At 39.3% G+C, this 27882-nt stretch overlaps 1 protein-coding gene across 1 annotated transcript; it reads right to left on the bottom strand.

Annotated features, from left to right (window-relative positions):
- Window positions 1–60: 60 nt before the first annotated feature.
- On the bottom strand, window positions 61–27346 carry CD28 (CD28 molecule). The gene is made up of 4 exons (XM_045480893.1): window positions 27169–27346; window positions 6225–6581; window positions 5871–5995; window positions 61–514 (listed from the first exon to the last, which is right to left on the bottom strand). The coding sequence occupies exons 1-4, from the start codon at window positions 27323–27325 to the stop codon at window positions 386–388; spliced, it is 768 nt and encodes a 255-aa protein (XP_045336849.1). The 5' UTR covers window positions 27326–27346; the 3' UTR covers window positions 61–385.
- Between the last annotated feature and the right edge of the window lie 536 nt (window positions 27347–27882).

Raw genomic sequence — 27882 nt, 5'->3', positions numbered from 1 at the left:
CTCCACTTGGCCACAGTGTTCAGGTGAGTGAGATGAAAAAGAAGTGAAATGGAAAACAGATTTCAAGGCTAACAGAATCCACTGGCTTTTTGTTCTCTACTGTAACCTCTTGATCAAGTCAATAAATACATGGTAAGTTGAAATTTGGGTCATGGCACTACAAGATAGAGCCTGCCACAGCAATATTCTTTAACTTCATTTCAGAGCCTCAAAATAATGTTATTTGGTCTAGTCATTCAAGAAACATTGGCATCTTTGGCCTAATAGGAGCCCCTAATGGGAGCTGGTGGCCGGCTGAAGACGAGGCAGTTTTTTCCTATCCAGAGCAGTTGTGTTGAGCAGGTGAAGCGCTGCCAGCCGGCTTGCATCTGGATAGGCGTCCGTGTCAGGAACGGTATGCCGCAAAGTCGCGTGCTGGGGCGTAGGGTTGGTAGTGCCTTCGGGTGGGCCCTGGCCTCCGGGGGGTCATGTTCATATAGTCACTCTGAAGGATCCTACTCCTCTTGGTCTTCATCTGCAGAAAAGAGAAACATCACTGTGAAGGGGGCGGGGGCACAGAAAGACACATCATGGGAGGAGCTCTAAGACTTGGGAGCAACTATTCAGAACATAGACTGTCAAATGAAGCTGAATACACCTGACTTCATTGAGCACCTTGGACCTGGATAGTGACTAATCAAACCTAATTACTTTGGACTCTTCCAAATTAACTTGCAAAATCGGAATCAAACAACACATTTTAGATAAATGTACCCATGTTACTCTTAACACAATCATTTGATCTGAATTCCAAAAGCATATCTAATTAACGTATCCTTTGTTGATATGTAAATACTCTTTAAGGCCCTTCCTCCTGTGAAAAGGTTGAGCTTCTCCACTGCAATCTTCTTACGTTAGTCATTTGGTTAACAAGCTGTTTTTCCTTAAGTAATCCAAGAGGACCTTAGATTCTGAAATGATCATAAAATTCATAGCAGTGGAGTCCAAATTAGTGGAGAGTTATGGTTCTAGACAACTACTTACATTCCTATTCTTTTATATGCACGTACATTTCTGTAAAGACAATAGTGTCCTTCATCTCTGTTCCTCAGACTCTGCTCCTTCTTCCCCTTTCTATCAGGGGTAAGGGAAGAAAGTAGGGGCAATCCTAAACCCAGAGCAAGAGCATACTTGGCATAAATCTTAGCAAAGTTTTGACTGGGCATTAGGAGCATCTTTTCTGAACCAACGTGATGGTAAAATTTACATATTTGATAAAAGTCCCATAAAAATTCTAAAAATAGAAAGCTACCCAGATTTCTGAATGCAGAATTCTCTATTATGAAAAAAAAAAAATGTCTATTTCTTGGCACCTAGGCCTGGTGCATAAGTAGATACGTTGCATGTGAATGGAATGAACACTTGAATAAATACATAAGCAAGTGACTTCTGCCCTGGCCTATTTCCATGCACTCCTCCATGAGCCATTCATACCTTCGTTGTCAAATGGGCAGGAGCAAGTGTTGAAGGTTGGAAAAATACTCCCACATTACCAAATACAGCTAACATGTTTTCAGTTCTCATCATTTGAATTCTCAGCCACATTCTACACTAATGATTATTCTCTCCTTTTTGAAACACTCTTCCATTTGCCTTCTGTGAGATGGTACCATTCTGGTTTTCATCCTACCTGTCTGGCTACTCCTTGCCTGCCTCCCTTGCAAGCTCATCCTTCTTTAAGTAGTCATTCAATGTGAGTTCCCCATAGACTTCTACTCACTCCTTCCTCTCTCTCTCTAGGCAATCTCATCCCCATTTGCAACTATTCACCCAAATTTATATCTCTGACCTAGACTTCAAAGGCACTTAAAACTCAACATGTCCAAAAGGAAACTCAAGAGCCTCCCCTAAAGTCTGGTCCTCTCTCATTGTTTCTGATCTCAGCGGGTGATATTACCATATATACGGTTGCCCAAACCAGACGACCTAAGCCTCATTCTTGACACAACCAGCTCCCTATCCCCTGTTCCAGGGGACATTTGACAATGTCTGAAGATATTTTGGGTTGTCACATCTAGGAAGAATGCTATAGCACCTAGTGGGTAGAGGCCAGAGATGCTGCTGAATACCCTCTGATGCACAGGGCAGCCCCCTACAACAAAGAATTATCCAGCCCAAAATGTCAATAGTGCCAAGACTGATAAATCATGATCGAAGGAGTCTGATCATGAAAATGAATGGAGTGAAAGGGAAGTAATGGATACAAAATATGTGACCAAATTTAGAATGAATATTATTGGATTGCTTGTCCCTTCCTTTTTGCTCATACCCAGAGATGACTGATGATTTGAGCCTGGGAGCCTGGAAGGATGCTGCTCCATCCATAGATATAAGACAAGACAGTAGGAGAAGTAGATTTGTAAGAGAAGGTTACAAATTCAGCTTTGGTGATTTGGGATTTGAATGATGGATGAATGATCCAGCTGAAACTAAGAAGACCATAACATTAAACAGACATAATTGGGAGATTCATTCAAGAGAAGTAGCCATGGAAACCAAGTGGGTGAGGGAAGTTGCTCTTCAAACATCTTGGCTCTACATCCTTTCTATAAATGAAAGACTAGAGTTCTCTTGGGCACAAGGTTATGACACGGCAGGAGTAAGGGCAAGGAAACGTCTGCCCCCAAATAAATGTGGAAGGCTGCTAATGATACCCTGGCAAGAATTTTAGCTCTTACTGCAGCTCTGAGGACTTCCCTTGCCAGACTCCCAATGGCAGCCTTTGCCTTCAGACACCCAAATAAACCTATAGCTGGCCCCAATAATGAAGATGTCTTGAGTCTGAGGCTCTCCAGGTTGCACAAGGACTATGAAAGATCTGCTCAGTTGGCTCCCATGCTTACCCTCATGCTGTTATCATATAGTGGACTTAGTCCACTTAGCCATAAACATAAAAGTGGGATGGAAATGACACGTGCATGGCTGGGAACACCATACAGAACCCGTAGTGTCCAGCTGCATCTAGCACATGCCTATATGTGTGGGGAGTATTTGCCTTATGTGTCTGTGTGACTGGGTCATCTATTCTGCCCCTTCACCAATCCGCTGTGTCTGCTAAAGATGTGCGACTTCACAATCTATCTTCCCTTGCCCTTCCTCCACTCCCACTCTTACCTCCTTATTTCCTCAAAACAACGGCAAGACAAAAGACAGTTCACTTAAAGACACAGTCTTCAAGAACACACTGAATTTAAAGGCAGATACTACCTATCCACATACTATCTACGTTCCCTACATTGTGATTGATAGTGGAGAAGACTATGTTTTTTAAAAGGCTCCTTTAAGAAAGAGAATAGGTTTTACCATTCAGCTGAGTGAATGGTGGATTGAGTGACAGTAACAGGTGCTGTTCTGCAGCAGCCTGGCAGAGGATAGCTCTTTATTTATTCAAATGTCAGCAACAGGTCAAGAACAGAGATAGAATGTGCAGCTGCTCCCAGAAACCCACTCAACCTACAACTGCCTACGGTAGCACATCACAAGCACTCAGGAAGTTCCGGGAAAACAGCAGCTACACCAAGGCACAATGTAGACCAGTCAAAAATAGGATCCCAGAATAGGACCCAGGAAATGGCTGAACTCTATGGATCCCTAATGCCCTGTCTAGCTTAGCAAGTTGGTGGTTGCTTAGATAGTAACAGCAGCAAGAAAGATGAGCCAAAGGTAAAAATACTATATTATTCTACAAAATATACATATATATTTATTTCACACCCTTTTGGTCAGAGAGTATAAAGATCTAGGTTGCGATGCAAATAAAGAGTTCTTATTGGACAACCTGACTACAAGAGACCACAGAAGATAAGATTATGCCAACAACTGGCTCTTCCTAATTCACGGGGAACCTATGAACTAGAATGAGACTAAAATAAGTTTTATCAAAACAAAGCAAGTAGTGCTACTAAAGAAAAGCCCATAGCATCTATGATGTTTCCAATTTGAAAGTAAACTGTTTAAATTCACTGAAAAGGAGAAGCAGGCTTTGTTCCTCTGGGCAGTCCCAGTCACTGAGCCTGGAATTAGTGCCTGATAATAGTAACTGATATTCTAATGCGTATTTACAATAAGTTTTAAATGATGAGCAGCACCCTTCTGACCACTGAAAGTTAAAGTAATTCTCAAAACTACCTCCTGGGAAGCTGGTAAATTACATTGACCTAAGTCAGCATATTACAGGGGAGCACCTGTCTTGGAGATGTACCCAAAAAGCCGCTGCACCTATATTTTAGATTAAGACATTGAAATTCCTAAGGGATAAAAATAAGGACTAAGGTTCTACATTCTAAATCATTGGCAAGTACCACAGAGGTTCAAAAGTGGGAAGGTACCTTGTATGAAAACACCAAGATCCAGAAAGATGAGGGACTCAACTGACATCAGAGGAAGAATTTAGGCAATTTTCTCTACATAAAAAGCTCTCAGGGTTGGGCAACTTAGAGAAGGCAAGACAGGTAAATATCAACTTGATATCTAGTATAAAGGATTTCCAGGAAAAAGTAGCCACTTTGTTCCCTACCCTGCAGAAGGTACAGATTAGGCAACAGGCAGCTTAGCAAATGTCCATCTGCCCTTAGAATCTCTCACAACGCATGTGGGGAATGGGAAGGATGGAGAGGCAAACTTTGGTAATAGGCCAACGAAGTTTAAAAGGATCTCGGGCTGCATCTATCATTGACATGACCATGAACCCGGGGATGCCCTCCTCACCTCCACCTACCACCACCACCCCAGCGCTATAACAATGCTATAGTAAATAGGATGATTCCACTTGTCACGGTTTTCACTGACCCATGTGTAGATTAGTTAAATGTGTGGAATATGCCTTAAAGACCTTTATGGGGGTTATCAATTCAACAATCTGACAAGCACTCATTAAGCATTAAATATGCTTAATACCAGATGGATGGTGAATATCAAGAGAAATAGTCCTTTGTCCTTGAGGAGTAACATTTCTTATTGAAGACATGACTCATACATGCGTCTGACTTAAAGAAAAAAATTCAAAGACAACATGGAATCAAAGCAGGAGATACTCTGTCCCACACCATGTACATGAGAATGGGAGGTTTCTGAGTAAGGGGAAAGACCCTTTGGTAAGGGAGTCCCAATTTAACAGTAGATACAGTCATCAAGATATGTTCAAAACTTCAATTTTGAAGAAGGTAAAGAAAAATATGCCAAGTTTGTTACTTGAACATTTGCACAAGTTGGTAAACTCTAATTCAATGCTGAGAGCTCAGAAAAGTCTAACTCCCATTATAGTTTCATAATGACAGCAACCATACTTGGCCTCACAAAATTCAACTGCTTCAGAGGAGATAAAAATATGACTCAGATAAACAGACCTAGTTTCTTTGCTAGGTTTGAATGCAGAATGCATAATTTCAGTAGCCAAATTTCTCACAATTTTTGACCCTGAACCAAAATTGTTCATTGGTTTCATTGCCTAGATTCCCAAGTTGCTTAGATTCTTATACATATGTGTATATTAAAGCTATTTTACGTGTCATAATGATATTGCAAAATGGGGAGAAGAAAAGTACCTGGCCCTAAGACTCCCAACCATCACCCGCAATGTACCCATTTAGCTTCTTATTCTGCCTGGCCACCTAATTAATGCCTTCTAAAAACTAGAATTCACATTAGGTTTTCATCTCCAATACAGTTGAAAGCTAAAAGAGAGCCTACTCAAATCTAGCAGGGAAATAATAGCAATAATAGTAACAATCACATGCTAAACAGAAAATAAACCACACAGGCACAGTTCTTGAACATGTTCAGATTACATGTGTAGTGGAAAAGGTACACAAAAGCAGTGTTGCTTCTCTTACCCAGCAAGCACCAAGAGCCAATGTTGCTAGCAAGCTATAGAAACCTAGGATTCCACCAACCACCACCAGTGCCCAAAATGGCTTGGAAGATTCAGGAGACAGCTGAGCTGGACAAAGATGTTTCTCTGAAAAATAGAATAGAGTGGGTTAAATGACATGGGAATGGCACTTGAGTACATTTCCTTCCTTCTGAACATTATGGAAGAATGGGAGATGAATCAAAATATGCAAAATATCACTAGCTTAGAATGTGCAGACTTCCTCTTTGGGAAGTCACTGATCATGACCTAGTTTTCAAGACTGCCATTGAAAACCATTACTTTAGAGTGGTGCACGGGTAGAGTTGCGTGTTACCTTTCACGTGGATAATGGTCCCATTGCTCTTCTCATTGTCTATGTAAGGAGGTGGATACATGACTTCAATTTTGCAGAAGTAAATATCCGTTTGGTTAACAAACAAATTTCGGAGGTAGAATGTCACTGTTTCATTGCCCAATTTCCCATCACAGTCGAATCCTGTACTTGAGTAGAACTGAGGCTGATGGGAGTAATTTCCATTGACAACGCAGACTTCCACAGCACTATCTACTCCCTTATAAAGGGATGCCCGGAACTCCTTTGAGAAGAGGTTGTGAGTGTACTTGCAGCTAAGGTTGACCTCATTGTTGTACACCACAAGCCTGGGCAACTGCTTCACCAAAATCTTGTTTTCTGAAGGAGGAAAAATCATTTGCTTAGAACAAGTTCATGAGGACTTTTTTATCCCCCTGAAATCAAGATATATTAATGAACAAAATAAACAGATCTCCAGCAAAGGCTTTCTCTTGGCAGAAGAAGATGCAGGAACTCTTCGGAAGACAATACACTGAGAGTTTAAAAGTTTACATTTTTATATTATTTCCATCCTTCTTAGAATGGGACAATGGAGAATGTTTTCACTTGGAGGGCAGAAGGTGGCCTCCTTTTGGCATTGAGCACCACAGCTATGCGTTTGGAATTTTTGAATCTTGACTAAGATTCCAAAGATGTTAATCATGTTTAATTTTGTTATTTTCCTGATTGAGTGGGATACTTAGACATGGCTTATAACACCTGACATAGATACGCAAATAGATGTGTCTTTAAGTTGCGATGCAGGTTTTTGTGAAGGAATTAAAATGTTTTGAGCCATTTGACTTTATTGGGATGAAGAGTAAGAAGGATGAAGTAGGATAAAGAGTAAGAGAAAACATAACCCAAGGAGTTTAACTTACCTTCCATAGCATATTCTGAGAGAAGCCTTCTCGAGAACTTCACGTATTTGTTCCCTTAAACCACAGAAGATAGAAGAGATATACACGAGTTCCCCCTCTTTGCCATTTTTCTACCTTTATGCTATTCCAGTAAATGATCAAAGAATCTGGAGACCATCTAGTTCAATCTTTTCACTTTTAAAGCAAAGAACCTGAAGCTAGGGGTTATAACCTACAGGTAGAAGAGACCATATCCATCCCATCTTATTTCCCACTATATCCCCATTGCCTGGAACACAACAATATATATATATAATGACTGTTTAAGGCCTAGAAATAATAGATGATTTGTCTAAATCACTAAACAGATGATGAGCAAAGCTAAGACTAAAAAACCCAAGTAAACTACAATAACCTGAGAAATAGACCCCTTAAGCATTAAGAATCAACTTTGCAAAGTTCTCTAAATTTTCCATTATTCTAAAACAATGAATTGCTTTGTGTCTCTGACTCAAACTTTAATAAGAACCAAACATTTTCGCCATTATTTTGGGGTATGCTAATAATTGTCTACCTATTTTCATTTTCTTTAAACAAAATGTTAGGGGTGCCTGGGTGGCTCAGTTGGTTAAGCGTCCAACTTTGGCTCAGGTCATGATCTCATGGTCCATGAGTTCAAGGCTGACATCAGGGTCTGTGCTGATAGCCCAGAACCTGAAGCCTGCTTTGGATTCTGTGTTTCCCTCTCTCTCTCTCTGCCCCTCTGCTGTTCATGCTCGTTCTCTCTCTCAAAAATAAACAAACATTAAAAAATATTTTTTAAGGTTATTTGAAGCAACATCCCACACACACATACTGAAGAGCCAAATAGAATAAAAATCTATTAAAATAAAACCTACAGTTTAGCCTGGATTTGAATTCAAGTGCTCAGGTGTTTTGTTTTTGCTTTGGGAAGAAGGAAGATGCATAGAACTAAATCACTAAAAGCTTTTCATCACCTATATAGTTCTAAACACTAGTTGTACACCAAGAACTTAAAAAACAAGAACAAAAACCTATCCAGGTCCCATTTCCAGAAATTCTGATGAAATTTGTCTATGCTGGATGGGAGAAGGGATTTGTATTATCTATTTTCATTTTTTAAAACAACTTATTGGGATACAAGTCATGTACCATAAAGCCACTCTTTTTTTTTTTTACAAAAAAAAAGTATACAATTATACTTATAAAGTATATTATAATTGTACTTTATAATAAAGTATGTAATGTATACAATTCAGTGGTTGTGTTTCATTTTGTTTTCTTTGTTTATAGTTGACACACAACGTTACATTAGTTTCAGTTGTGCAACATAGTGATTCAACGAGTTTATACTTTATGCTATGCTCACTACAAGTGTAGCTATTATCTTATCACCATACAACCATATTATAATATCATTGACTGTTTTCCCTGTGCTGTACCATTTATTCCCATGACTTACTCATTCCACAGTTGGAAGCCATATCTCCCAGTCCCTTTCACCCATTTTGCCCACCACCCCCACCTCCTTTCCCTTTGGCAGTGGTTTTTTTACTATACTCACAAATTATGAATGGATTGCCACAATCTGATTCCAGAATATTGTATTTTTCTTACCCCAAAAAAGAAATCCCATGCTCATTAGCAATGACTCTCCATTCTTCCTTCCCTCTAGCCCCTGGCAATCACTAAACTGTTTTCAATCTCCATGGATGTGCTTATTCTGAGCATTTCACATATATGGGATCATACAAAATGTGGCCTTTTTTGTCTGGTTTCTTTCATTTAGCATAATGTTTTCAAGGTTCATCTATGTTGTAAAATGTATCAGAACTTTATTCCTTTTCATGGCCAAATAATATCCTGCTGTGTGGATATACCAATTTTTTTCTATTCATCATTTGCTTTCACTTCTTCGTTATTATGAATAATGCTGCTATGAATGTTCGTGTGCACATTTTTGTGTGGACATGTTTTCAGTTCTCTTGGGTGTATACCAGGAGGGGAATTGCTAGGTCATATGGTTTAACTCTGTTTAACTTTATGAGGAACTGACAAAATATTTTCCAAAGCAACTGCAGTATTTTACATATCTACCAGCAGTGTATGAGGGCTCTGATTTCTCCACATTCTTGCCAACATTTGTTATTGTTCATCTTTTTTATTATAGCCATTCTAGTGGATATGAAACCGTATCTTATTGTGGTTTGATATGCATTTCTCAAATGACTATGACGTTGAGCATTTTTATGTGCTTATTAGCAGTTGTATATCCTTTTTAGAGAAATGTTTATTCAGATTATTTGCCTACTTAACTGGGTTGCCTTTTTATTGTTGAATCATCAGAGTTCTTTACATATTTTTGATGCAAGTTCCTTATCAGATATGTGATTTGCAAATATTTTTCCCGTTCTATGGATCATCTTTAGTATTGCCATAAAAATTCCCCCCTTTGATTCTAATATTTAGTTAGGGTTGAAAATCACTATCGTGTAACAGATTTCTTAAGCTGACAGCATATTAGAATCACCTGAAGTTTTAAAAACCCTTGATTCCCAGGCCTGTTCAATCAGAATCTCTGTGTACAGGATCCAAACATCAGTACTTTCAGTTTCTCAGGAGATTCTAATTTTCAGTGGTTACAGAACCTTACAGTTGAAAACTCATTTCTTATCCTCAACTCATAGGCCTCCACGGGCTTTTCCAACTTCATTTCCTCAAACCCAAGCCTCCATTAGCCAGACTATTTAAGTCAACATCTCAGCAACGTACTGTGTGAGCATTGCTCTCTCCATACTTTGTTAACTAATTTCATGGCCTAGAATATCTCCCTTCTCAGGTCTCAAAACGATTACTATCTGTATCATTTGGTCAGGTTCTACATTTTGAGCACCTCCTGTTTCATATGCTTCAAGCTTTTGACTTGTGTGTATTTCCTCTAGACTTCTAGTTTCCATGTCTTCTTTGAGCAAGGACAACCTTTTATGTTTCTTTGTATGGTACCATGTGAATAATAGGATCTCATTAAATAATCAATAAGTGAAAGATGGTAATCTGACTGTATCATTGTTATCAGCAGCTAGGTCTGATTACCATCTCACTAAATCCTTATTCAAAATGTGTGTCTCAACAACTGAGCTTCATTTATGATTCATTCAAACACTCCCTAAAAGCACTGAAAAGCACATGTAAGGAATCAAAAAGTTCAACCTGTTACGATAGGGAAATGCAACTTGTGTTTTGTTTTGTTTTATTTTGTTTGGTTTTATACTTTGCTTACCTAGAAAGAATCATTGAGCCATTTCTGACTAGAAGAACCAAACCCAGCAAGAAATGCCAGCATCTCCCCTCCTTTTCAAGGAGTACAGGTTAGCTATTGGTATTTCCGCTTACTGAGCCCTCCAGGGGTTGTTTCTCTAATTATTTGGATTCTGTTTTAAGAGACAGTCAAATTCTTCCTGCTCTGCCTTCAAGAGCTGCTATAAGGAAAAAGATGACAACAGGACTTCTTTGCCAAGGTAATAAAAGGGAGAATAAGAGATAAACCAAGAAAATCTAGAGAGAAACCCTGGAAGGTTAGCCACTTTGGCTTCCTTCTCCCAGCACCCACAGTGAGGTAGAGAGAGGAAGGGAGACAGAAGAAGGAAGAGTAGTTTGCTTAATATTCCTGTGTAACTCAGAATATGACACCTTCCCGAGATGCACACAGAAGAGAAAATTTCATTTCCCAAAGATGAACAGGGTGCAGTTTCTATCCTTGGGCAGCTTACAGCCTGATGGGAAAGAAAGATACGTAAACAAACGGCTACTTTGAAAATACTGGCACAGTGATCTGCACAGTGTTTCTGGGTGTGACTGGAGAACCAGCTCAGGATTTCTGAAAGTGAGTGCTGACCTAAGTGTTGACGTATGCATACACTTATTCAACAAATTTATTAAGTAAAAGCCTAGCTAAGATGAGACTTTGTGTCAGGGGTGGGGTGAAGTAGGAGACTATGTGGTAGGACATGGGGCATGAAGTAGTGGACTGCAGGGAATATAAGAAAAAGAGAGAAAAAGAAGAGTCTAGGCAGAGGAGATAAGGAGGTGAGAAAGAGTATGGCAGAGGTAGAGAATTATAGCTACCTCAATTTTGCTGGACCATGACTTGTAAAAGACAAGATTGGCAAACAAGCAGAGTTCATAGCTTGGGCTCTCTCTTGCAGGTGATGAGGACCTATTGAAGCATCGTAAGCAGAAAGGTGATTTCATTTTATAAAAAATATGGAGGGGCGCCTGGGTGGCTCAGTCGGTTAAGCAGCCGACTTCGGCTCAGGTCACGATCTCGTGGTCCGTGAGTTCGAGCCCTGCGTCGGGCTCTGTGCTGACCACTCAGAGCCTGGAGCCTGTTTCGGATTCTGTGTCTCCCTCTCTCTCTGACCCTCCCCCGTTCGTGCTCTGTCTCTCTCTGTCTCAAAAATAAATAAAAAAGAAAAATATGGAAGGTAAATTTGAAGGGCACAAGTAAGAAAACATGGAGACCATTAGGATACAATCATAGTAGTCTAGGCAAGAGGTGATAAGGGCCTGAACTACAATTACAAAGAAGTGGATGAACTCAAGAAATATTTACAGGTTAAAATTGGCAGAACTCAACCTTTTCTATGAGACGTTGACTTTGTATAACCATGTCCACGCCCAGTCTAGGTGGCCGTGTCCACACCTTGATGCCCGGATGAGCCGGGCTTTGCCTGTGTCATAGTGGAGGGGTCATTTAGGGTTGGGCTTGCCCCACTCCCTTTTTCTGGTTTCTTTTCTAATAAAGATGGAACAGTTTAAAAAAATTGGCAGAACTCAGCATTGGCTTAGATGTGGTGAGTGAGGGAGAAGAAGGAGTTAAAAATGATTGTCCTCAGGCCCACAGACCAACCAAGTAAGTAATACTGTTTTGCCTACATCTCTTCTTCACTCATTATGCTCAGAAACTGAGGTAAAGTTTATACATCTGGGCTATGAAAAGACGTTCTTCCAGCCTAAGAGATCACTGCAAAGAAAATGTGAGTTACCTCCAAGGTTCCTGGGAACACAGTTGACTGCCTGGAACTTTGTTTGGTGTTTTCTGTTTTCACAAAGGAGAAGTGGTAGTCTTCCTCTCCTGAAACTGATTTTCCTTCACAAAGCATAATATAGTGATATTTTCCTTCTGTTTATCGTGGAGACTCCAAAGTCAAACCTCAGCATGTTTAAGACTGCTGGGATATCTCCTGAACATATTCTACCTCAGCACTACAAATTGAGAAATTTCTCAGGGAAAAGCAATCCAAGATCCCAGTGTCTTGGCTGGCTGTTACATATTCGGTATTCTCTCGGTTGATGGCACATCCAACAACTGCAAGAGGGAAGGAATAATCCTTTTGTGTGTGACTCCCTGTACTAATACTATGTCAGGAAAAAGCTTGAAAAATATTGATTATGTGGCCATTTGATGAAAGAGACGTCCAATGTATTTGTCAATGTTTACTTTTCTCTGTCTTCCATGTCATCACATAATTTTAAAATTAGATGCTATGCTTCAAGTGGTTTGCCAAATATGTGTGAGCATGTGGCTATGATTTCTAGCTTAGGGTTCAACCCAAGTTAAGGATTGGCTGATAGAACTTCTTGTTTTCAACATTTATATCCTGATAGCCCTTGGTTCCACCTTGGTTCATGTCAATCATTCAGAGAAGCCTAAGTGTGAAACCATCTCATAGGACTTCAAAATCTACATCTGCTTTAAAGAGACACTAAATGAAGGAAATTCACTTTTGGTGGTAGAAAAAGATAACCAATTCCTCTAAGTGATATTGAATATATGTGATCATTACAACTTAGAGTAGACACCTTAATTCTGATTCCTCTTATTTTTTCTTAAAATGGAGCACTGTAAAAATGCACACCCCTTACTCTAGGGGCGTGGGGCAATAACATGGATAAGTCATAGCAACCAATAACGGAAACAACAAATGACACTGGACTTTGATACGTATTTTGGTTCTCTGAGTTTCAGGGGATCCACACAGTACTTCAAATAATTTAAGAACACATTGTAAAATTTAAGAACATACCTAGACTCACAAAAAAACTAGAGAAATATCTAGCTTCCCCATACTAACATTTATTTGATTCCTTTTTGCTCTTTAGTTCATGCTAGGAGTGAAAAGCATCCTTGTCAGGTTAATTTGGTCTTAGCAGACCAAGCCTTTCCCTGTGGATATTTGGTTTCCTTCTTGCGAGTGCTTAGGCAAGGTCCACCTAGGTCAAACCTACTACGTTAAAAGAAAAATACTGTAAATTCAACAATTGTATTTGCTTCTGGTTTCAAAAGATTCGCTTGACTGACATTTCTCTAACTGAATTGACAAGTTGTTTTGATGATGAATTTAGTGCTTTGCTTTCAAAGCCTTTCCTAGCAGCCAAATCAGCTAAAGGTGTGGGGACAGGAAGCTATAACCTCAAACCTCTCTCCCTCACAACTCCTTCTTAACAACAGGCAACATGAAGAATAAGATTGGAGGCGAAAATGTACTTATCTGTTCCTTATAAGCAAGGCAGTGAGAACTAAAAGATTTCCCATAGATAATCTGTGAATCTTGTGATACAGCTGACTTTTGGAAAATTGGAAGTTACATGTGCTTCCATGAGAACTGGTTACAAAAAAACAAAACAAGCAAAAACAAAAACCTTTCCCTTTTTCCCTATTGTAAATGGGTCAATTACTACATTAATAGCTGTCAACTCTCTGCACAGGTGAACCGGATAACCGTCTCTAAGGTGTGGTTCCAAGCACCAGAGAAGGAACCCTGACCCTGGAAGGACCCTTCTCACCAGCTCAGTTAATGCTTGGATTTCAAAAGAAGATGAATCCTAAAATGCCATGTAGGGAACATATTGACTTCAATTAGTAATTGTGGCCTACAGTCATAGACTACAAAATGCTTTTTCCTATTTTATCTCATATGAACTCCATATAAACCTCTGAAGTAAACATATAGGACAGCCATTTTTATGCCCATTTTATAGATAGGGAAACTGAGGTTAAAGAGGCCAAATAAGTTGCCCAAGTTTTAGGACAAGTGACCTTAAGGACGTGGCTCATGCTTCATGACTTGTAATGTATTGTTCTTTTCCCTCTGGGTTGCGTTGTGTAAAACTTTCAACACAATTTCGGTGAGTGATCCTAGATCATCTGAAAGCAGGACTGGATAGTTGGATGGTACGAGAAGTGAGAATTAGGGAGGAAAACACAATTGAGTAGGGGAATAAATGGAGTGAGATCAAGATAAAACCAAATTAAATTCAATTTTCTCCACCATTTTGCTGGAGTACCATCATGCAAAAAGTGCTCAGCTGGAAGGAATGTTGGAAATAATCCAAGCCAACCCTTTATTTTATAGAAGAGATAACTGAAAATGAAAAAAGTAAGTGACTTTTTAAACAAGGTCACACAAATAGTGGAACAGCTAAGATTATTTATTTATGTTTCTAGAAATAATGCTTTAAATCATGAATGAATAGAAAACCAACTTTGTGCATTCAGCAGATTCACGTGATTTCTGGTGATTCATGGTCATATTTAGAAAAAGTGTGTTTGGTTTTTTGGGGTTTTTTTAAGGTTTATTCTTTTTTCAGAGACAGAAAGAGACAAAGCATGAGTGGAGAAGGGACAAAAAGAAAGGGAAACACAGAATCCAAAGCAGGCTCCAGGCTTACCTGTCAACACAGAGCCCTATTGGAAGCTCAAACTCACAGACTGTGAGATCATGACCTGAGCTGAAGCCAGGCACTTAACCGACTGAGCCACCCAGGCACCCCTAGAAAAAGTGTGTTTTCAAACTTTTTTTACCTGTAATGCGCTTGCACAAAACACTTTGAACATGAACATTAGTTGAAACATAGTCACTTTTCAGTTCAAACCTTACTGGGCAAATTCTTCAGGACACCTGTGAATTACATATATGTATCATGTTTAATTTATGATATGCCATCTTTCCTTTTCCTTATAGCACCACAGAGAAACAGAATAGCACCTAGGGCTAGTGAACTAGAGAGTAGAGTAGACAGCACTCAAGACTGGTATTTGCATTGAGACGTTAAGGAAGCAGTAAGTAGAAATATAATACATCTTTAATTGGCAATGTGATTTTCTTTCAGAACCTCTCAAGAACTTTATTGGGTTCCATCTCTGCACATCACAATCAGAGGGGTTTTTTTTTTTTGTTTTTGTTTTTTTTTTTTTTTGCAGTTTAAAAATCAGATCGTAAGATCCTAATCACGTTGTTTCCTTTTTTAAAATTCTGACTGAACAGAATTTAACGTGTCAGGCAGGAACCCAAGAAAATGAAAGCTTTCTATTTTCAACTATCTTGCTCTGTGGTGTTTGCGAACGCAGTATGAAGGTGACGCTGATTTCCTTGGGGTACGGCACCTCCCTCCTGACCACAGAGCTGGTGAAGTTACTGTAACTTTCCTCTGAGTATATTTCCTCTTCAGGCCTAGGATACTCTTTAACACGTGGCCATCTGACCACTTGCTCCATTTTAGGCTCCATTAAGGGCAGGCTTGCTCACAGGCCAATCCAGTGTTTGCTCAGGGAACTGTAAGACACACTGTGCTTTCTGGGAGGAAAGTGGCTCTTTCCTCTGTCTGTGACTCTGATAACTCTAGCTGGTGGCTTTGCCTCATACAAATGTGAGAAAGAGGAGTACAAAACACTTATCAGAATTTTGTCATCTTCTTTGAGCTAAAAACAAAGCTAGGAATGACCTAGCATACCTTGAATGGCTCCAGACTCTCTGAAATTCATGTTAAAATGAAAAAAAAAAAAAAAATACACATTACATTTTCAAAATCACGTTGTGGTTGTTCCATCTAGTTTTCTAATGACTGTTGTCTTGAAAATTTCCCCATTTTCACAAGGAATAAAGATTTAAGGAAAGCTCCTCCAAAAAAAAAGAGCTTTGAAAAAGCATGTTGTATTTTCAAAGCCAGCCATATGTATGTATGTGGAGAGAGAGAGAGAGCGCCTCATTCAGGATCCCTGCGGAAAACAAATGGCACGATGAAAATTGGGCAATAGGAGGAAGGCTTATTTATAAAAGGACTGTTGTCAAAAGTGTGGAACCACAAGGCAAATGCTAGAAACTGGCTCATGGCAGCAATTATGACCACCCTTAGGTCTAAAAGGGCATGGGCAGGGTAAGCCTACCAGAACCAGAAGGAAAGAGAATCATGAAGAGGAGGCCACCATGACAGATGCAATGACTTTTTTCAGAGAAACAGGCCACGGGACCAGCCCTGCCCAAGACTGTGTGTGTACAACCATCAGTTCTGTCAAGCATATTTACTCGTATCAAAAGGATGATTTGTATACAAAATCCAGATTCCTTAGTTCAAACAAGTACAATGATTACAGGTAGCAATAAAAATAGAAATAGAAACCTAATTAATAAATTTACTCAACAAGCTGCTGTTAACCAGCACCAATCTAAGCTCCATGTTTCACCCTCATCTTTTTATAGACAGGCTGGACACTCTAGCATAGAGGACATTTGTTCTTGTCCTTTTGAAAAACTATTGTGCTCCATGCAATTGTCGGAAAGTAACTCAGAGGTCAAGTAGTTCAGTAGCAAAAAGTCCCATCTGAGCACCTAGTCATTAATTCTGAAGAGAGAAAAATTATCAAAACGATCAATGAGTACTTTCTGAAAAGAAATTTCAATGTGTCAGAAAATTGTTCTTTGGTATTCTGACTTCTGCCATGACAAAGTCATGCATTTATTCAGCAAATAAGTAATAGAACAAAATGTCCTAGGTTCCTGGGAGATGTAAAAGACTCAGCCTCTTTCTTCTAGGTGAAATCCTAAGGCAAATGCACAATTAGCTATACTCCAAAGCCACGTGTGGTGCAGGAGCCCTGTCATGGACAGTCGCATGAAAAAGGCCTTATTTCCAGATGAGATGATTCTAGAGGCTTCTGTGCAGACAGACTGACCTTTAGCCGGGCCATGAAGTCTGGGGCAAATTTAGACAGACTAAGATCAAGGGAATGACTTTTAGCATAAAGGTTCATTGGTGACCAGCAGAGCATTCCTTTTACATAAAGGGGAAATAGGTAAAGATGGCTGATAGCAATCATAGAGAGGTTTCAATGCCAAGAAAAGGCATCTGGATTTTACTAGAAAGGCAACGGGAGGTATTGAAGACAGCTGAGTTGAGAACGGTGTGGTAAGTGCCGCCGCCGTGCGGGGTACACTAGCTGGAGGAGGGTGGAGGGGAGGCAGAGACCAATCAGGAGGCTGTTGCAGTAGCTCTGATGTGAGCTCATGGGGCCAGAGCTGCGGAGGGGGCTGGATGGAAAGGACTGACGTGGAGTTGGCGCTTGGTTGTGCTCACTGATGGTGAACAAGAATCAGAAAGGACACAGAGTTTGTGGGGAGGGGGAGGGTGGCAGTGGAGGCATTGTTAACAAAATTTGGTAAGTGAAGAGCGGAAATTTGTTTGAAAAAAAAAAGCCGTAGCGTTCAGTTTTAGATACACTGGGTTTGAGAGGTGGGTAAGGCATCCTGAAGGAAAGGTCCAGGAATTAGATGTGCCGGACCAGAGCTCAAGAAAGTCGGAGATAAACACATACATCAGGATGTCCTCTGTATGAAGATAACAGTTAATGTTAAGGCTGCCCAAAGCCATTGCCTGCACTGTCGTAGCCATCCCTATCATCCATCCCCATTCGGACGCTGCCCAGGAGTGCAGAGTGTGAGCGCTCCAGGACTGAAGCTTCCTAAGCACAAAGTGACATAAATGAGTGTGATGTGACCCAGCCCTACAATTCAGAAGTCCTCAATTGTCCTCTCAGCTCCAAATGCTAGAAGGAAAATCTAAGAGGCCAACCAGGAAGAGCACCTTAACTTATACAAACGCTGCCAGACCACTCCCAAATATCCAATTTTATTACCCTAGTAGTAATTACCTACTACTACTACAGTAGTTACCTGTAGTCCAAATGGTAGGTAACCAGTACTTCACAGCTTTCTACATAAACAGTATGATGATAATTCAATCTTACATCTCCAAAGAGCCTCCTCGAGGCCACCTTGGCACATACACAATCTTCTAGGCAAATGTCATGACCTGGAAGTTTGAAAATAATTACTATGTTGAACCTTAACATTACACAGGAAGGTGGAAGAGAGGGAGCAAAGACCAAGTCCTGCCATAATTTCTAAGCATCTTAGTACTTAATGTCCTGGCTTGCAGTCTCTCCAAGCAATTTCAGAGATGTCTGCTCTGCAATTCTTTGTATTTTCTCTCTCAGATCATAAGAGCATCCACAAAGGGGCTGGTGGCTGAGTTGCCTCATGAGGGCAGATAAAAGCCAGCATTTCTTATTCCATGTAAGAAGCATTTTTAAACTAGAAATAGACCTGAGATGTCTTCAAATCCAACCTCCTCACATATCAGACAAGGAAATGAGGGCCTAGAAAAGTTTTGTCACAATTCAACAGACTAAAACTCCTAATCACATCCCCTTTCCTTGAGGAATCAGTGACTTTCGCTTTTAAGTTTGGAGAAAATAAGGGGGAGGGGGGTTGTAGAATAACAGACATGTCCTCCACAAAGCCAAGGGCAAGCAGCTACATCCTTGTTCTGAAAAACACATGGAGATTCTGAGATTAACTTCCCTGACTGGAAATTGGAGCCCTGCCCATGATGTTGGGCAAGGTTGTTCTGAACCTTGTGACCCTCTTATCTCAGGCATGAGCTGAGGCCAAGTCTAGCCATATTGTTCATTTTTGAAGGCTCAAGCAAATTTAAAATACAAATGGGCTAAGCCTTCAAAGTCAAGGTATGTACTATCCAGTAGCTCTTGTTGATACAGGTTTAACACCAAGGTCTGTTCTGAAAGAATTTTATATATATATATATATATATATATATATATATATATATATGTATATATATACACACACACAGACACACACACACACATTTAATAAAAGTTTTTAATGTCAGGTATGCCAGCATGGAATCATTCATCTACCCTAGCTCCATACTAACATACATATCTCTGCCCCTATAAATCTCTTCTTTTCTTCCTCATTCCTCTTAGACATTTATCCTCCTTTCTCTAATACTCCCATCCTCTGTGCCCCAAATCTCCCTCCCCATCTGGAGAAAACTGCTTCCATTCTCCTTTATTTTTCTCCCTCTTCCTCTTGTATTTCTCAGTGGTCTTCTTTCCCCTCCACCCCTTCACCACTGCACATTCACTTATTCACTCCCTCCCTCAAGAACAGCATTCGGCTTCTTCCACATGTCAAACGTAATGAGGTCATTCATTTTGCAAGCATTTATTACATACCTACCATATATGAAAAAATGGTAGACATTATAGGTGATATAAGCTCCCAATTGTCTCTAATCTAGCAATTTCCTCTCTTTCCACTATCTCTATTTTGTTCCCCTCCACTTTTTCTTGACCTTTTGAAGTGTTACCTTGCTTCCCCACCATTCTAAGCTCCAAAATTCCAACTGGCCTCCTTTGAGCCAAAACCAATACCTCCCCAAGTCACTATTCACTTCTCCCCTTATACAATTAATGCTATTAAGCACTATCTCTTTTTGAAATTCTTTCCTCCTTTGGCTTTAGTGGTGTTCTATCGAGCCTTATTCTTTTCTTATTTCTCCAAACACATTCCATGTCTCCTTCACTGGCTCATCATCTTTGTTAGCCAACTCCTAACCAGAGCTGTTTTCCAGGTAAGATTCAACTCTGCTTTTCTATAGTTATACTCTCTCCTTTCTAGTGGCCATCCATTCTCATGACATCAGCTTTACTCCAAAGATGGGGATTCCTAGATGTTTTCTTACCCAACTCCCATAGCTTCAGGTTTGTACTGGACACTTTTCTGCCATCTCAGGCCCTTACTTCAAACTCAGTGTGTCTAAAACTAAACACTATTTGGCTCCCAAACTCAGCTGCACAGCAACACCTTCATCTCAGGTGGTGATACCACCATTCCCCTGTTAAGCCAAAAACCTTGGCATCACTCTTAATCCCTCCCTCTCTTTCAGGCACTAAATCCTGGAATTTCTACTTTTCAATCATTTCGCAGAATAGTTGTTTCTTTCTGTTCCCACCTTTGCTACCCAAATTCTAACCTACCCCTTCTCCTGGCAAAGTGCAGAGTGTTACAACATGATCTCCTTACCATTAATCTGTAGGCATTCTAGACCATCCTCCTTCCAAAAACTTTCCAGCTGCTTCACAAGGCCTTGAAAATGAAGTCTGAACTTGGGTTATCAGTATTCAATCCTTGGTTTGACCTGATTCTACCCTAACTTTCCAAGCCTCCACACATTCAGACTGGCCCTTTGTTCCAAGAACACGGAACAGTATGCCTTGTTTAATTTCTTTATTTGTATTGCTTCTCCCTCCTGAAGTAACATGGAATTGGTAAGAATATGAAGCCCAGAGCAAGAGTGTCTGGATTTACTCACTTATTAGCTGTGTGAGCACAGGCAAGTCACTCTATTTGCTCCATGCTTCAGTGTCCCCATCTTATAGATAAGATAATCATAGTAACTGTTTCAAAGGATTTCAGGGAAGAATAAGTGATTTAATATAGGGAAAACCGGGTAGAGCAGTGTCTGGCACATTATAAGTGCTAAATAAGTATTAGCTAGCAATTTTATGAATAACATCATCCATTCAAATCCTATTTTTTAATACCCACTTCAATTCCCACCTCTCCATAAATGCTTATATTCTGCATTAATCTTACTATCATATTTATGTTATGCTTCTTCATTTTAGTAGTAACTCATTCATTTCCTTCTTCAGGTATTTGTTGAACACCTGTAATGCTTCCAGCACTGTGCTGAAATAAGTTATAACTTCAGTGTGTTGTTAAGTTATCAGGATGAATAAGACATGATTCTTCCTGCAAAGAGCTCACAGTCTAGGAGAAAAAAAAACAGATAAAAAGATGTATAAATGCATAATAACAGTTTTGGGAAACTGAGAAGGAAAGAAGTCCCTCACTTTGCCATTTAGGGTCTCAGAGAAGGCTTCTTCAGGTGAGAGGTGTAAGGGACACTTCAGATTACAAGAATAATATATGCAAAATCATTAAGGCACCAAACAGCATGAGGAAGTTGCCCCGAGTTAGTTATCTGTTTCCAGCTGCCATATCCTGTCATGTATAGTCTTCTCAACTGGATCATAAAGTCAGAGAGAACTTGGTTAATTACACAAGCAGCTCTTGTGTGCTAAGTAAGTCTTTATAATGCTTTTCCTCTTTTTATATTCCTTCAGACTCCAACAGAGATTAAAAAAATAACAGAGGTTTACTAAATATTTGTTAGATTGAGTTACGTTCCCATTGGGACTCTTCTTACAAGTCCATAACACAGGCTGGATGCCCAAGGAGAACTTCCTCAAAGGAGGTGAATCTTGCACTATATTCTAAAGTGAAAGATGAGTAGGATTTGGATGGATGGAAAGAGAGAGAGAGAGAGTTCCAGGAGGGATGCAGCATCAGAAAGGGCATAAACACAGAGTTCAGGTAGGTGCGACTATGAAGAAAGCTGCAATATTGGGTTTGAGGATCCTATATTAGGGAATGAAAGAAAATAGATTGGATAAGTGAGATGGATCCAGTCTAAGATCATCCAAAAATGCCAGGACACGTTGCAAAGTCACCTTTCTATGAGCATCGTCTAGGAACCATCAACACAACTTGCTTTTCTATAGCTGGAGAGATGTCTAAGTTCTTGCCCATCTCTAAGTATCTGTGGTCGAATCCACCACTTGCATGGAGAATTCTGTTTGTAACTGTTTGGCATAAAATAAATTACTGTGAACAGAAAATTATTCTCAATGATACTAAATTGAAAGAAAAAAATTCTAGAAAGATTTCACAATTCTCATTTGTACTTCATTGAAACTCAAACTGGAATTTTATATCAGTCACAGAACCTAGAATAGCACATAGAAGATATTAATAAATACCTATAGAATGAGTACATGAATGAAGACCTGTCTTGCTAAAGCACAAGAAAAAGCAGGCACTTTACAGAACAGAAACCTAGTAACAACCTGGTTTTAGTCCTCCCAGGAGCTCCAACGTGAAAGGAAACAGCCTTCTTATACGTGCCCATTCTCTCCCAGTTTCTATGGGACAGAGTCTGTGGATCAGAAACAGAACCCTCCTGGACCCAATGTTCCTAAAGCTGGTCTTAAATTATGTCCCCTCTTTTTTAGTAGTGTTCAATATCAAAGAAAGTCATCACATCACATGAAAGCTGCAGATCTAGCGACAGTGATATTCTGCCACTTCAGCATCTGACAAGTGTTCTTAATTAAACAATGAAGACTACAACCTCTACCATCTCAGCAAGTAAAAACAACAAAAAAGAAAGAAAAGAAAAAAAGGAAAAGAAAAGAAAAGAAAAGACCCACCCACCTCAGTTCCTAACAAGGGAATCTATGTCACTGTTAAAATGCAAGATATGTCAATAATTCAGATTCTTGTGTGAATGAGTGGGTGAACAGGAGTTCCTGCTATAATCAATACATTACATGGTGAATCATGAGCCACAAAGTTGACCTAGATACTGCAGAAAAGGGGTCCTGATTAGATCAGAGGTCAGAGTGAATTATGAGTGGGTGACATTTATGACACCATCAGGAACCATTAACCCAGTTACCTTGACAGCTGAAGTCCCGCAGATAATGAAGATGATGACAAATGAACAAGATGACGGTAATGGCGATGCACAGATAAAGTTGCAGCTCATAATTAAGAAATTCTCCACCACAGTGCAGGTTTCCATCCAGCAATGAAAATATAAACACACGTAACATGTATGGTGACACACAGACTAAATCAAGATGCCTATGACGTGAGTATTGAAATACTAGGCCAAAGAAGTCTAAACTCTCTTTTTCACATCATCTAACAAGTAACCAAGGAGCCCTTGACTCCATCCAGTGTTCCTCTCTTCTAATGTTCAGAATCATCAAAATGAGAGTGGCAAGCAAGAAGTTTGACCCCTACTTTGCAATCACTTCTCCCTGGGGCCTGGATTGCCTTCTCTCCGGCTTCACAGACCAATTCTTATGCAACGATTCTCAGACTGAAAGCTCTGGGTACCTTTTTTTTTTTTTTTTTTTTTTATGACAACACCATGTTAAGACCAAAAGAGTCAAGAAATGACCATAAAAGAGACATAGATTCCTTAACACATCTTCAACAACCAGAGACCCCTTCAGTTAGTCACAAAACCACCCAGATGTCATTTTTTCCAAGAGTTCAGCTAAACCATCTACTAAGGAGAAAAGTACCAGCCTCTATGAAGTTACATAAGTAACAAATTTCTTGAAGAAAAAGGTGAGCAAAACTTTAACCGAGATGAAAGGGGAAAATGAAAGATTTTATCCTTTTAAGTGACCTGTGTAAAATAACTGCTTCGAAAGATTGCCCGCCCTCCAATTTGTAGACGAGAAAGTTTGCAATCGTGTATCCTTATCAATGCCCGTACTAGTTAATAAAGAGCTATTGTTTTAGAGATGATAAACCACAATGGAATTGTCTTCTAGGATATTGGTGGCATAAAAATTTTCATTTTGTAAACGTCAGCACACTGCATACAGGAACTACTTGGAGGAAAATAACCACATGTGGTAAAAGCTGAATGGTAATCGTGTGGCATTTCTCCACTCAGGAAAATAAAATGAAGACATTAAAAGGGAAGACAGTCTAAGTCTAAAGAAGAGACAGCAAGATCCCCACCTCCCATCCATAAAAAAGGGTTTTAATGTGAGAGCTTCAGAGTTACAATCACAGATTGATTTCTCTTTCTAATCAGTCTGTGAAAATGACTCATTCTATTCCTTGGTATTGATATATTGATATTGGTTTTATGGTCCTTGCTATAAAAGTCCTGTCTGGATGGTTGTCTTTAAAAAAATAAAAAGTAATAATCCTATCATATGTGTGGGAGTAGAGTAAAATAAATTCTTAAGCAATGTCTGTACATTTGAAATGTCCATCAAATTTACTTGAGATGACAAAACACCCAGTAGATTCTTTAACAGTTAGAAAAACGGGCTACAGTATAGTGGATGTCATGAGATACAGCAATCTGCCGATTATATAGCATTTTCAAGGCTCATCTCTCTATCTTATCTTTCCTAAGCCCAGCCTCACAGCAACACTTTCCTGTGAGAGGTCAATTACTTCTTGTGGACAATGACCTCAGAGGGGTCATTTGCTGAACTAAAAATGAAGTCTTTAATTACCTTGCTTCACTGATGATTTTTTTTTTAAAAATCATGTTCCTCCTGCCTTCTATGCCTCTCTCATAAAAAGAAGTGCCAAGGAAAGTGCAAAAGCATTGGAGAAATCCACTGTGTTCAAACTGGACATTTGGACAGTTTATTTGTGGAGGTTTGGGGAAAGATGAAAAGAAATCCTCACATAGAAAAATAAGTGGTGTTTTCCTGATTTTTATCTTCATGCTGGATGATTAGCCTTGGTGAAAAATAACCAATACTGGCTGAAAAATCTATGATCAATGCCATCTACGATATGCACATTCCTTCTACCATCAATCACAACTTGGTTCCCTTTCAAGAACTGCAATTCTAAGTTGGACTCTATTTGAAAGTCCAACAAAATCCTCTCAATTTGTAGATCTCAACTGCACAGTTGCCCAAATCTGGTAGGAAACATGTAACTTTCTTAAAGGATTTGTCTAAGTTAAGGTTTCCTCATGCTTCCTAAGTTATATTTTTTTTTAAGTTATCTGTAAAGATCTTTCTCCAGTGTCATTAAAATCATGAAGAATCAGGTTAGGTTTAACCTTCATAGAATAAACATTTTAAGCTATGCTGTGAGCCAGTGAGTTCAAATTTTTTAAATAGTGGAAAAGAACAGTTCTTCACACACACACACACACACACACATGCTTCAACACAGACATACCAGTAATCTCTCTCAATCCTAGGGAGGACAGTTACAGTGTGACAAGAGAATTATTTTATCTATAATTTCTTTATGGGAGGCAAATACAGAGAGGCAAAAAGCATATGGCAGGTTTTGCATCCTTGATTAGAATGGATCATGCATCTTTTTATGTTGTAGTTATTTTTTCTCATAAGTTTTCTTACTGGAAGAAGCATTTCAAAGCATTTCTACCCCTACTTCATTAGACAGCCACCCAGTATCAAATCTTAAAAGTTATTATGGGGGTGAGTTGGCATTTGAAATGCAGATATATCTCCAAGTAGAAAACAGAGGTCCCACATGTGTATATCCTTAATGACAGTTTTAGCTACTCCTCTTTCAATAAATGTTCTAAAGGAAAAATATAAAGCTTTGCATCTTACAAAAAATATCTTCAAAAGAGATTCAGTGAGTTGATGACAGATGGTTGTCCACAAAGCACATCAGGAGAGTATTTTGTGTACAAATACTTAACTAGTTTCAGTGAGAATGAGGCTTGTCTTTCCTTTCTGTCTATCCTTGACTGTGTAACAAATTGAGAAATTTTAAATATCTTTAAAAATAAATTTTAAAGATCCCTTAAAAATAGTTTAAAGACCTTTTTCTAAAAGAATTTTTTTAAATTCTTTTAAAATATATTTGGTAGTTTTAAATGCTTGGCACCAGATACTGGGGCATAACCTAGCTCATCACCAGCTTATGTCTTTCGTTGTATCGGCACGTTTTATAAATACACACAGTTTGTAAATGTGCTCACTGGCACAAAAGGCAATGGAATAGATGGGTGTATATGTAACTATTTCACTTGTGCAGGTTGGGAAATTATACCCTTTGGAGTTCATGCACATGATGTTAAGAACAACATCAAATAATGCAGTCTCCACACCACCAAAATAAATGAGAAAGAACATTGAAGATACTGGCTAGTCAACATACCTTAAAGGAAAAATAATTATCCTATTTAGATGTGCTCACTAATCAGTACAAATCCTGAGCCAAGCGGGACATTTTTCAAATTCTGAGAACGATCCGAATACCCGTCCCCAGCCCACCAAAGCAACAAGCTCTTTCTGTTTGGAATTGTGATTTTCAAAGATAATTTAACCCTGGATATATCTGGAGCTATGAAATCGTAAACCACATCACATCAGGCAGAATAGTATAATCGTCAAGAGCTGAAGAGTCAGATTAAGGTGGTTCAGACCCTGAACCAACAACTCATATCTGTATATCCTCGGACAAATTAACATCCCTACCCCTTGATCTCTTCATCTGAAAAGGAGTTCCATTATAATAGCACTAAGTGTATCATCTTCATCATCATCATTGGGAATTTAAAGGATTTTAATCTAAGGTAACAGATTTCAGCCAATTGTAAAAGAAACTAATTCTCCATTAGCATTTGGATTTTGGATCGTGCCACCTTCTGCAATGACGCCAGAATTCATTCTGACACACTGAATTCAATTTGAGTAGACATAGGAACTACGACTAACATTCATCTTGCAAGCCAAGCACTGACTGTGCTAAGCATTTCACACAGATTTTTTTCATTTTATCCCCACAGTGACCTTGAGATGAGGTTACTAGTATCCCCATTTTATGGACATGAAAACTGAGACTCATACAGTTTACATACTAGCCTAAGCTCAGCTAGTAAGAAATGGATCTGTGATATGAACCCTAGTGGTCTAAATGCAGAGCTTTCAGAACCAACCCTCTTATAGTAATTGTCTTAATTTTTTTTCAAAGCACAATTTTTAGAGCTCCCTGAAACATTGTCAACTACTAGCTAAATAAATCTTACTTAATTCCAAAGAATGTTTCTTAAAATATTATACTGTAGATTGAGAATCAATGAGTTCCTAAATAACAGGTTGCCATATTAGAGCAAAACTACGTTTCAAATAGTTGAAAAACTACATTTCATAAGTTGTCTGAAATTTAAGATGAGCCAAGTCCATCGAAAACTTCAAAAGAAAAACTGAGAGGAGGAAAGAAATCAAAATTCTTTACCTGTTACTTGAATCGAGGGGAAGAAGTTGAGAGCCAGAAGCAGCCTGAGGATCATTGTGCTAACGGTGGGCCAGGGCTCCAGCCCCTCCTCCCCGAGGAGCCCAAACTGTGAGGGCAGCTGAAGATGCACCTGCCAGAGTCTGAGTGTCTCCGTCATCCACAGCCACCACCAACTCAGGGCACATGATCAAGGGACTTAAACCACAAGGCATCATGACTGCAACATTTCACACAGGATATTACATAGTTTTGATGACTTTAGACTTTTCCTCTTCTTTTAAAGACAAGCTTTTCTTGTCATTGAAAAAGAATGTCAGGTACTCTATGATGGGCTGATGCGAATTATTTTCTGTACACAGGTATCAGAGCTTGTGGAATAGGTGCTTGAAACCCACCAAGAATTGAAGGGAAGACAAACAAAGTATTCTCAAAAGAGGAAGAGAACCAACCGCAGCAGAGAGATTTTTTTATAGCATGAGTAGAGAGTGTGTCCAAAAGACAACAACAAGAATTACAGGGTTTGGGAAACATCCCTATCAGTGTTGGGAGGAGTTATAAATATTAAGAATTGAACTTTTGTGTTAGACATAGGCAGCTCTGTGGAGCATTCAGCACACAAGCCTTAGTTTATACCAAGCCTCCCCCAACTCCCTTCCAGGAACTTTGAGGAACACACCCCACATGCAGGTGCCAGCCCAGTGAATATCTGGAAAG

The sequence above is a fragment of the Leopardus geoffroyi genome, chromosome C1, assembly GCF_018350155.1.
Source record: "Leopardus geoffroyi isolate Oge1 chromosome C1, O.geoffroyi_Oge1_pat1.0, whole genome shotgun sequence".
Lineage (NCBI taxonomy): Eukaryota > Metazoa > Chordata > Mammalia > Carnivora > Felidae > Leopardus > Leopardus geoffroyi.
The sequence above is the reverse complement of the archived record's forward strand: the minus strand, read 5'-3'. Positions and strand labels throughout refer to the sequence as shown.

What these genes read in the sequence shown, in the direction of transcription:
- CD28 (XM_045480893.1), bottom strand. Translation starts at nt 27,325, where the DNA reads ATGACGGAGACACTCAGACTCTGGCAGGTGCATCTTCAGCTGCCCTCA. An exon ending in CCCCTCGATTCAAGTAACAG is followed by an intron (nt 6,582 to 27,168) that starts GTAAAGAATTTT and finishes TTCCTCCTTCAG; the next exon opens with AAAACAAGATTTTGGTGAAG. An exon ending in GACCATTATCCACGTGAAAG is followed by an intron (nt 5,996 to 6,224) that starts GTAACACGCAAC and finishes TCTATTTTTCAG; the next exon opens with AGAAACATCTTTGTCCAGCT.